The sequence below is a fragment of the Histoplasma capsulatum genome, genomic scaffold, assembly GCF_000149585.1.
Source record: "Histoplasma capsulatum NAm1 scaffold_1 genomic scaffold, whole genome shotgun sequence".
Classification (NCBI taxonomy): domain Eukaryota; kingdom Fungi; phylum Ascomycota; class Eurotiomycetes; order Onygenales; family Ajellomycetaceae; genus Histoplasma; species Histoplasma mississippiense.
In genome coordinates, this window is record NW_001813982.1 from 552,835 (window position 1) to 564,367 (window position 11,533).

The following is an 11,533-nucleotide window of genomic DNA, read 5'->3' on the forward strand; positions in this document are numbered from 1 at the left end:
TGACTTGTTTTTGCTATGGTTACTGTTGTTGTTGGCGGTGCTGAATGTGGAGAGACGTTGTGAGGACTGGTGGTGTTTGGAGGCAACGTCCAAGGAAGAATCGGTGTGTCGGTCGGAGGAGGCAGCACGGACCAAAGCGGGCGGATGTTGAGAATCGTGAAGCTGAAGGTCGGACAGGTCTGACCCGTTGCTGGCGGAAGGCTTGTGGTGCTTTTTCTTGTCGGGGGATTTTTTGGAGGAGGAGAAAAGTTTTGTGAGAACCATGAGTCCGGTACGAGCGAGGTCAGACCCAACTAAAAATAAAAAGACGACTAGGGATGCGGGAGCAAGGTCCAAAAAAAAAAAAAAAAAAGGAAAAAAGGAAAAAAAAGGAAAGCAAAAGAAGCCCAGCGAAACAACCACCTAAATACAATAATTATTACAGCGCCAAACAGTCGAAAAACTTGACTGGATTGAAGACAGCAAAAAGGGAGATAAAAAAAAAATGTTGAGGATGACAGGTCAACAACAACAACAGCAACGATTAAATAAAACTAAATAATTGCTGGCTGACGGACAGACAGGACGGACTGCGGGAGGTCGCAGCATCAATCCCTCCCCAGCCCTAGTATTTATTTCTTTAGAAGCCGATGGAAGTTGATCGTGTTGAGCTAAACACTTGTTCACATCCACATCAACAGCAACAGAATTTCCCCAGCCACGGGAATATTTAACCAAAACAAGACCACCCTAACAAGCCAGCTAAGGAGCTCAAGACAGACAACACAGGGCCCGTCCGAGGAGGGATCGTGGAGCAGAATAGAGTCGGACACGGAGAACAGCTTAGGTTGAGAGGTAGAATCGATATACATAAAAACAGAATAAAACCAGTCAAGAATGCAGAAGTTGGTACAGAAATTGCGGGAGGTGGGAACAAGGGCTCTCGGAGAGAAATAAATATCTTTTCTCTCCTCCTCTTCAAATTCAACGAAAGAGTTAATTAAGTCGACAAGAAAAGGGATCCCCAAGATAAAGGTGATGAAATCCCTTTTTTCCCACCTGGGCAACCTTCACCTGAATTTGATTCCTGGAAGATAGCCAGCAACAGAGAGGGGAAGTGGAAAAAGAAATAAATCGAATTGAATGCCCATTGGACTCGAGCTCTCCAGCGAATGAAGCTCCACGCACTTCCAGGTGGTATAAACAACCCAATCGTTGAACCCCCTTAAGGGTGAACATTGCTTATTTAGCGCTCCCCCACGGCGTGAAGCAAAATATCGTTAGTTAACTCAATTTCCGACTTCTGACTTTTGTATAAGGTAATAAATATGAATGAGGACTTGAAACGGTTTTTTTCATTTAATATTCTTCATTATCATAAGAAGTGTGCCCTTTTAATACCCTGCTTAACACCTTTTGAGATTCGTAGACCAATTGCCCCTCTGCTACACGAACAAAGAAGATATGATTCGACCGCCCAGACAAACATCGATAAAAAAACACCATATAAGTGAATAAATAAAAAAAAGTATGACAGGGAAATTGCAGCCCGTTTCATCCGCATCCTAAATCCATCCTTGCGTAGATGTCTTACCGGGAAGATTCAACCCTTATCCCACCCTCTTTTCGACGAACTGCTCTCTCAGGCCTTGCTGTGAAGTAACTCAAAGTAACTAAGTCTCATGTCAAACATATCATATAGTTCGGCCAAGAAGATGACATGGGCTTGGGTAATCACATCAAAAGCCAAGAGGTGACTGTTCGGCGATGGGGAATAAGGGCGAAGTCGCATATCATCCCATCCAGACATGAAACATCTCCTGGGTTAAACGACATATGTTTTTAGGAAATGCGGAATGAATAGAAGCAAGGAAATGGTACAGCGCGCAAAAGGGAAAAAACGCAAAACGGCTAGAAGGTAGAATTGATAAGGAGCCAGAGATGGTCGTGAGATGTCGTAGTCATAAAGAGTGGTGTAAACCAAAAAAAAAAAAAAAAAAAAAAAAAAAAAAAAAAAAAGGAGAGAGAGAGGAAAGAAATGGGAAAGGAAACGAAGCCCGTCAAATCGCCGTTGCTACTGTATGTAATGGCGAAAGACTCTTTGGTTCCGGAATTATCCCATCCCCCGGAAGTGGCGGTGTTGCAGAAGGCCCTGATGAAGTTGGAGACTCTAGTTTCCGCATTGTTGTTCGGGAAGTCGCAGTCGGAGGATTACAGCCCCCGGGAGTGTTCTCTCTACGGCGCTTGAGGGTTTCATTCTTTGGGTGGTTATGGCACTGGTGATCAACGCGGTTAGTAATAGCATTCTTCCGAGGGAGCGGTTGGGCTTTAACATGGGAGTTAGAATCCAGCACGTGCCTTGTATGCATGTCTGAACCAGGTGGTACCCTTCTTTTTGCTGCTGACCAAAGCTATCCACTCGTCACAGTTCCCACAGAGACCTTCCCATATATTTGTATTTCCGTCTGTTCGCCTCATTTCTTTTGGGGTCGCAAACGCTTTGCCTGTTGGCGCACTGATTCCGTGCGAAAAACTTTTGTCATACCAAAAGGCAGAGTTCTTGAGCACAAGCCAACGGCCGGGTTTGCAAATCCCACACCAACCCTCACGCTTATTCCCGTGCCCTCGAACCCACTTTGGTGTATATAAGTCGTTCTCGAATCGAAGCTCTTGTTCATGTGGGGTCATACTCGGATCATTTGGCATCATATCCTCCGGAGGTGGAAGTTCTCGTTCTTCCTTCAGCGGTCCTAGTAGGTCCGGTGGGCCAGGAAACTCGGAATAGTGGTCAAAGCAATGATGGTGAGACTCGGTATCACTCTGTAGGGTTCTGAACAGACCTTGAGATGCTAGTGGATCAGCATTTCTGAAACGGACGTTCGCCTCAAAATTCGAAGGTAGTAGAACGTTGTTATGTAGAAAGTGTACTGGGATTCTCCCTGCATGTTGTCGTGCGGAATTGGTCGAAGGAATACTGCGTTTTTGCCTCATTAAAGGAGATGGAAGACGAGATCTACTGGAATGAGTTTGTGTTAAGAATGGAGAGGCAGCACGATTAGGACGTGGTCCATAGGAGCCTGTTGACCACCGTTTACGGACGCCGTCAAAACTATGTGGAGATGCTTGAACGCTTGCACGAGGGGATTGCGATGTTCCTGCCCGATTTCCTCCACGAACGAGGCCTGTCTGTGAATGTCTTGGGGATGGCATAGGGGAAAGCGGCGTAGAAGAGAGGTTGAATGAACTTATGGGAGTGTAGTCAGAACTCATAGCAGAGGCGAACGATGGGACTTCGGAAAACGCAGAAAGATCGACAAAGTCGAAAGATCCTGTGTTGCTTGACCGGGAGAAATACGAATCGGATAGAGGGCGAGTAACAATGTTTTGTGTCGAGTGTAAGTGACTGGGTGATCTGGAAGCAGGTTAAACCTTCTACCACTCCCGACCGTGACCTTTTGGCCATGGGAAAGCTCGCTCGGGAACAAAACTAAATCGTGATCAAGCCCTGAAAAAGTAGACAGCCCCTCTACTAAATTCTGGTCATCGAAACCTGAATAAATGTTAGAAGTAAATAAGGAACCAAATAGCCAGGCCACACATACGATCGTCCACAGCGGTGATTTCCAAGAGCCCATTTGGCGTTCCAAACTCAGGGCCCATAAAGTAATGTGCTGGCATTTGGATCCCGTGTATGCTCCAAGCTGGTACTTTATCCGAATGGAGAGTGTAGGGCAGCGAATAATAACTTTCATTTATCGACTTGGACGTAGCAGCCGTCGATGGATTGGGCTGGATCTCTGTAGTCCAGGCCCTGAGCCCATATGGCTCTAGCGTGGTGCTTCCCCCATTTCTGGCTGCCATATTTCCGTCCTCTGATACTTTCCCAAAGCCAAGATTGTTCATTTGCATGCCATTTCCCAGGGTTGATGGCAACATGTTTCTAATGAATGAAAATATCAGCATCACTGCCACTTAAGGGAAAGATTCATTTTATGTCCAATTCAACATACCCTTGTCCGACCTGACCATAATCTATATCATTGCGCGTCATATTGGTTGGTCTTTTTGGGTGGTCAACACAGCATGCGAGTCTTTGCGTTTTGCGAATCTCGTTAATTCCTATGGCCGATACTACACGATACACTAGCTTCCAGTGCCCAAGGGAGGGGTAAAATCGGTTTGCCCTGCTAAAGATAGCCTGCTCAATCCTTTCGTGGGACCTGAAAGCAGAGCAGAAAAGACTATGCGGAAATCTCGAATTTAGATTCTCAATCAACTGAGTAAAGGAGTGTGGCTTCATGAATGAGCTCGTTCCGCAACGAATGTTCGAATTGTATTTAAACAAAAATCGTCTTTAGCCGTTACCAGCAACTTAGGACAAGGAGTGGAGTCCAGCGCTGGGCAATAGCGGACAAAATAAATGTTCCCAAAGATTAAGGTTTGTAATCTTGAAATATAGCAAGAATCATGAATCAAATGAGTGATCAAGAGAGCGACTAGAGTTCATACACGGTGGGAAACCAGAGGCAAGACCAGCAGGAAGGACAACGGAGCGAGAACAGAAATGCACAGGAGGGCCGGGCATCATAGAGGATATTGATCCCGGGACCGGTTGGTTCAAGACCATATTGTTCCCGCAGGAGGAATGGCCGGAAATGCACTTAAGAGCTAGCCGGCAAGACTGAAAACATCCTCTGTTACCCAATTTGCCCAGAGGTGGCCAGCGAACTCTCCCAAAGCAGGTTAGCATTGCTTTGGAGTGCCTATCTAACCAACAATCGAGGTTAGTATCTGCAAGAGCAGTAAGGGCCAGGGTATGAAGCCAAACCAGGGGGCTTAAGGGTTTGACGCCCAACTTTCATGAAGGTAAGTGTGTCTCATCATTTTCTGGAGAAAGTGTAAAATCTGCTCTCGAATGGCAAATTCAGAACGGGTATCAACCACATTGGTTAAGCGTACCGAAGCCGCTGTGTTGTAAAAATAGTGCATGCTCTTTTCACTTGCACTAGGGCTGCCGTGGGCATCAATCAGTGCAGTCCTGTGTGGAAGGATGAGAATGGTTCAGTTTCTCGTAGGCGCCAGAAAAAATCCCACGCCGTCAGGTCCAGGAGCACAATTGCTTCTGATAGGTGGGCCAAGTCTCGTCATGGAAGATGTTCTGCACTTTGTTATTTCTTGCTATGGGAAAGGAATTGTAATGCCCCTCTGCGTAGAAAGAGTGAAGTGCTGCCTAGCAGTACGTTGTCAACGACGCCCTGGTGTTAGCCGTGGATACTGGCGGAGACGGTGATGAGACTCGGGGCGATGCTGAGTTAGACCTGATGTGGGATGGTTGTTTCATGTGACAAGGGGCTCAAACATCCATGGACCCGGACTTCTTCAGGATACGGCATCGCGAACAGGTCTATCAGCGCCAACGTTGCTGGGACCCACCAGGGAATTCCAGGCTCTATCTTGGGACTAGAGTCTTGACAGTATCAAAATAGGAAACCCTTCTTCCTCAAGTCTTTTGAATATTTCCGAAATCTGGTTGATTCTGGCCTTCCCCTGAATTGCTTCCTGTAACGTGTCTCAAATAGGTCAGATATATAGACCTTTAAAAGCCTATGGACTTATCCAGCTCCACGCCAGTAGATTTAATTTCCCATTGAAAGGACCTTGACTCAGTCCTATGGTGTCATTCACATGTCGCGTTGCACAGATGATAGTAGTTTCTCCCGCGGCTAATTCTAACGCGCGCTAAACTCGCCTAACAAACGCATATCAGCCTCTTATCTACTGCGTAATTCACCTTGAAAACGATTGGATAATCCATACAACGAAATATCAATCTAAAAATAAGAAGGTCTTTGGGAAATTCCTAATTTTCTGTATACCATTCAACTAAGCATCTGTTAGGTCTTCATTTCAAGGGCTGTCCAAGATGCTGTTGAATAAACCGAACGCTAAAAAATTGGTATCTTGCGGCAGATATTAAACCGCCAAAATAAATTCGTTGCCTGGCTCATATGGATGTTCCTATGATGTTTCATTTTTCTTCTTCACTCAGAAGTAACTCATATTCAAATTTGCAGGCGCCACAGACACGGGAAGTTTACCATCTCAACTCATATTTTGCAGAAATACGAGAAAAGGCTGACCACTAATATCCGATGAGGAAAATATAAACTTGCAACCAGTGCCACAGGGATTCCGGGGCTTCGGGACCTCTCCAAGGCAGTAGTACTAGTAAAGTTTCGGTGTTCTCGATTTGAAACTGTCTTGCAGCTGTTCATGCCGCAGAAATCCTCTAGTCATTTTTTACACCGGAAATTCTATTCCAGATTTTCAGTAGATTGAGTTGCGACAAATTTACGTCTGCGGTTTGAAGCTCTCCTGACTGTCAAAATCGCATATTATTCTTGTCACAGTTTATTGAAACAAAGAGGAGGTCTCGAATGCACAACATCTTCCATAGCGCATCGAGCTAATCCATGAAAAACTGCTGTTTTGGCCATGCAAACAAACCAAGCCAACCAATTTCAGAATATGCACACTCCCCTTGTGAGTGTCCAATCAACCTCGTCCAGTATTTACAGGGAATCATTGGCGCCCACAGGGATAACTAGTTCCACCAACCACAGTACAATGCACATCCAATTCATACATTGTCTTGACTTAGAAAAGAAGAAGAATAGGTCTTCCAAAGGTGCCGTAGAAGTCACCAACCGCCCTCCCACCCAAAAGATTCTAAAAATAACCCTCCGAGCCTGAAGAAATTTAAGCGCCTGGAAAAAATAACTATTTTGGCCTGTGCGTATGTGGGGTCAGCTTGGGCGCTTATGTATGACGCTAGATGGTGTTGGATGAAGGACAAACAGCAATACATTGGGTTAACATCCATGTTATGAGGTAGATGAGCAACCATCAGCAAGTCTAGAAGACAATTAGCTCAAGATTTCCCACGGGAAGTTATGTTAGTTCCATGACCCAACAAGGAGTTGTTGCTTACTTCACTTGAATAGATGTCATCAACCATCAAAGCGTGCATCGCCTACATCCAGAAGAAGGAAAGAAGCATACTAAATGAAATTTGCAGATCAACGCTGGCATGAGATATTTGCCGAAATTTAAATGAAAGAGAATTGTGATCCATTAGCCACACAGAAACTTACTATTGAGTGGGTATACCCTCCAACATGGCAACAGGCTAGACAGTAAGTATCTTTCAACTGTCGAACTTCTTTGGCGATCCTAGAGAGGGCCTCCAACTAGTTCAATCTGGCGGTGTAGATTTGACAGGGTCTGTATAAAACAGTTCCCCCCTGCCAAAGTCACTATTTGTGATATAATGCAATCTCTCAATTATAGGTGACTACCCTGGTAAATGAGCAGGTTGGGGGTTTGGCTCTGTGTTCCCCGTCCGATTTCAGTTTAAGAATTCCTTCCATATCATTATGGAATTTTTTTGGTGCTTTCTCTTACCAGGCAGGGTAGAAGCAACATGACTTACTGTATAAACATGTTCATTTGACTGCAGTGGTTGCATCGCACTCCGTCAATGCTTGTTGGGCTGATTGTGCGATAACAAGTGAGAGCCCTTAGAGCCCTTTCAACCACAGATTAAAGAGGATGAAATTGCTTAATAAATAATCCTAAGATTGCCAAAGAACGTGGAAATACCGACCCATAGAGTCAAGGTTTAATGGCCGAAGAAGAAAAGATGGAAGAAAAGAGGTCGGTCACCCTGCAAAAAATTGTGTCTAGCACAATGGGGTATTCAATTCTTAAATTTAGAATCATAAGACAGATTCGCTGAGCTAGTATTTTCTCAAATGGTAAGATGGAAAGTCAAACTGGAATTGCGAGCTATTCCACGAACAATATTTCCAACTAGGAAAAGTTGCACACCCAGAAAAAAGAATTGGCATAGTGTACTGCACAGTCAAGTATGACGGTTGTGGGGACTAAAATCAAGGGCCTATTGTGAAAATTCTCGTGAAATTGTCCGCATAGTGCATGGTGACTTCCACCCTGCTCGAAGGCCGGATCTAAAATGCCCTGTATGGCGAAAACCGGGGGGAGGCTGTATGAAGGCAACGCATTCAGCAGGATACAGAGACGCATTATGGCACGAACTTGGAAGATTGGTAATAATCGGCATGCGTCCCACGAGTTGAGTGACAAAATAGTAATACTGATTTCCTCTGATGCAAAAACGTGAATTGACAATCCTGGGTGGAGATAAAGTATGATATTAACCAAAGAGAAAAGGGAAAAAAGGCCAGGCCTATGTATTTAAGAAATTATATGTTCATGCGAAATCCGCATTCACTTCATTCTTGATCCAATTAAATGGTTGGCACTGTACATCGCCGGATGTTGAAGTGGATGCTGTTGTGCCGTTAAAAATCGTATTCCTTTGGAGAAGCTTTTTGAGTTCTTTGTTCAGCGCCTTCTCCTCAGAAGTCTGCGACTTCTCAAATGCATTTTCGTAATCCAGACGAATCGTCTGGAAGAGCATTTCGATCTTCAGAGCAAGGAAGTTTCTAATGGCTTGGAGAGTACCTTCCAGCTCGGACTGGACGTGTTCTGTGCTTTTGCGGAACATTTCGTGGCGACCCTTTTGCACATGCTCAGTCATGATGTTTTTCATGCGTATGTAAACTCCCTGTCCTACAGATTCTGTTGGCATTAGAAACGATTACAAGCTGGCTGGTTACTTACCACTTGCAGACCCACAGTCCTCATAGGCTTCCTTCAACTCGGCTGCAATTATCGGAACGAATGCACGATTTGCTGCCTTATGGCTTTGATTCAACATTGCATCACTCGCGGAGGATATCTCCTTGAAAGAAGCCTGGTAGGTTGCAAGCTGAGACTTCAGCTTCAGTGTTATGTTAGGATTAGCTGTCCTAGCAGAGAGACGAGGCGCAAGACTCTCATTCAATCCTTTTACATAGCCGTACGAAGTTTCGGCAAATCGGGATAGCATTTTCGGGATTAGACGCGAGAAGGAACTACACGATATTTAGCATGTTTTGCAAAAACAACGGAGATGTTTCTTACCGTTCCCAACTAGCCGCAAGAATTGGCATCATAGGTTGGATCCTAAAAGTTGTCAGACATCACAGATTTCTCCTATAGGAGCCATCAAACCTTACAGCTTACTATTCCAGTCCTATTACAATATTAGGAATTCCCTATCCAAAACAGAAAAAGAAAAGAAAGGTAAGGAATAACGTTGATTGATCGAAACTCACATGATGTTTGTAAACCCCTTGGCGTCTGCAAATCGCTTTGTAAGTGTTCCAGGCGAGACCTTCTGGAGAGATTTTGCGTGAACGGTGCCATTCCTCAAGAGTGTTTCCAACCTCATTGCAAGCCTGTGATGAAGCGAAACCTGCGAAATATCAGCACAACTTTCTTGTAATAACCTCTCTAGAAGGCAGGGGGATAGGACGACACACCAAATTTATCGAAAATGTTACTCTTGATGGCGCTGGTGATTTCAGCCAAAAGTTCTCCAGTTAGATTCTCCAGGTCCTGGATACGAGTGAGCAGATAGAGGCGACGAAACATAAACATCAATTGATCTTGATTTAGAGCATACCAGTTGCAGAGCATCCAATCTACTTTGCAGGAAAACACGGTTATTTTCTTTGCGCTCCTCGCATAGGGACTCTGAAGAACCACTGATGGAACATAACAGATCCAAAGAGTTCACGAGCTGTTGTAGCCCATTTAGGAACGATTGGCAGCCAGATTTGCGTTGAGCGATGGTCAAACTCAGACAATGAGCTTGGAGAGCTGGTATCTCAGTTTCCTCGGTATTACAGAATGCTTTGACGGCATGGTCGCGACGGAGTCTCCCTTTCAATTTTTGATATGCTTTGGAGGACACACAAAAGACCGGAAGTGCTCTGGCAACCTGATCGTAATCCCTGAAATCAACACTCGGGTCAAAACTCTCCCCCTCCGCATTTGCCTCGTCCAATTGCCGAACCCCATCAGTAAAGTCCTGCCGAATTTGGGCCTTCACGGCTTGGTTTCTCTCTATAATACACCTTAGAGCTAGTTTATTTTGTTTTCTTTTCTCGTTTTCCCGAGCATTATTCAATAGCTCGATCACCTGCTTTATCTCCGAGTCAATCAGTTTTTTTCGATGGGACAGGAGTTTTCGTTTATTTGAAGCATCACACCATCTCTTTTCTACAAAATCTGCTGGCTGGTCGTCATTTATTTCCATGTTGTTGTCGTTTGGGCCACATTCGTTGGTGGCGTTTTCCCCATGCCGTATGAAGTCCGGGTAATAGTCGGATGGTCTATTTCTTTTTGGAGAGCCATCATTGCCTTTCAACGGACTGAAACTGCATCCCATAGCAGCCATTTCTTCACAAATATCATCCATTGACATAACAATTTCGTTGCGCTCATCTTTCAAGGCTTCGAGGTTCTCCTGAAGGAGTGTAGTGGAAATTTCTGGAGTTTCCAGAGTCGAAAGTGGCTCATCGACTATATCCTCAAAATCAAGAACCATTTCTGATAAATTAATATCATCAGTTTTGGAACATATGAATGTAACTGCACTAAGGGTGCCGTCCATTTGGATTTGTCTTTGGAAATTATTTGAGAGAAGGGTCTTCGCTGTTTTATCATCCACTGCTCGCGTTATGGGAGCCACTATCCAAAGAGAGGAGCATTGTTCAATGTATCGAGACGCAACTGCAGCTCTCGCAGCATTGGCATCCTGCATGCCAGGCAAGTCGACAATGGCAGCTCCAGTAGCAAGAACAGGCGCCTTGACATACAAGCGAACGATGCGTATCAAAGGCCAAAACTCCATGCTTGTTCCCACGCTTTCCTTCGCGTTCCGCAAACCTCCATTACAACCTTTTTGACCACCAGTTTTGCTCTTTCCCTTCATGCCTTTGCCTCGGGTCTTGGTTTTGCTGTCAACATATTTCTGAAGTTGGGCGTAGAAAACAATCGGATCATCTTCGGTGAATTCAATCGTTTTCCCTAGAACATTTGACACATTTTCATGTACTAAAGCTCTTTGATCGACGATTTTAGAATGTCTGGGGTGTCCGGGTATACCGCAGTCGTTTTTGCTCGAGCAATCGCAGAGTCGGAATTATCCCCCTTCTGTTGATTCCCAAGTTCGATATCACCAAAAATTAATTTTAATTCCTCCTCCCACTCTGCCAAAGAAATAAATTCAATCTCTGCTCTGTAACGGTTTGGTGCATGGTTGAAAGATATCTCAGTCACCACAGCGGTACAGGCACGCATACTGTTTGTCGGGACCAAACGCTCCTCGTCTATTGTGGCGGACGTATTGTGGCGGACGTAAAGCTTGCGAAAACAGAATTTTCTGCCACCCCCTGAAAAATAGTAGCAAAACACCGCAGAAATAACCAAAATATCCACGTATCTCTAAAATCATTCAAATATCATCCAATCCATTCAAATACGCACCTTTATCATCAAATCTGCACCTTTATCATCAAATCTGCCAATATGCCCCGCAACACCCACCGTTCTACTGCCTCGCAAGCTCGTAAAAGTGGAA

The 11,533-nt window shown here is 44.7% G+C and overlaps 2 protein-coding genes across 2 annotated transcripts; both read right to left on the bottom strand.

Annotated features, from left to right (window-relative positions):
* Window positions 1-2,319: 2,319 nt before the first annotated feature.
* Window positions 2,320-5,794, bottom strand: HCAG_00177 (predicted protein; the record flags this gene model as incomplete). Its single annotated transcript, XM_001543081.1, has 8 exons — window positions 2,320-3,056; window positions 3,335-3,529; window positions 3,582-3,919; window positions 3,990-4,199; window positions 4,681-4,742; window positions 4,939-5,017; window positions 5,471-5,538; window positions 5,738-5,794. 8 exons carry the CDS (start codon window positions 5,792-5,794, stop codon window positions 2,320-2,322), a joined length of 1,746 nt encoding a protein of 581 aa, XP_001543131.1.
* Window positions 5,795-8,272: 2,478 nt separating this feature from the next.
* HCAG_00178 (predicted protein) lies at window positions 8,273-11,253 on the bottom strand (the record flags this gene model as incomplete). The annotated part of the gene is made up of 7 exons (XM_001543082.1): window positions 8,273-8,634; window positions 8,686-8,978; window positions 9,028-9,069; window positions 9,222-9,246; window positions 9,429-9,504; window positions 9,572-11,007; window positions 11,133-11,253. The coding sequence occupies 7 exons, from the start codon at window positions 11,251-11,253 to the stop codon at window positions 8,273-8,275; spliced, it is 2,355 nt and encodes a 784-aa protein (XP_001543132.1).
* Between the last annotated feature and the right edge of the window lie 280 nt (window positions 11,254-11,533).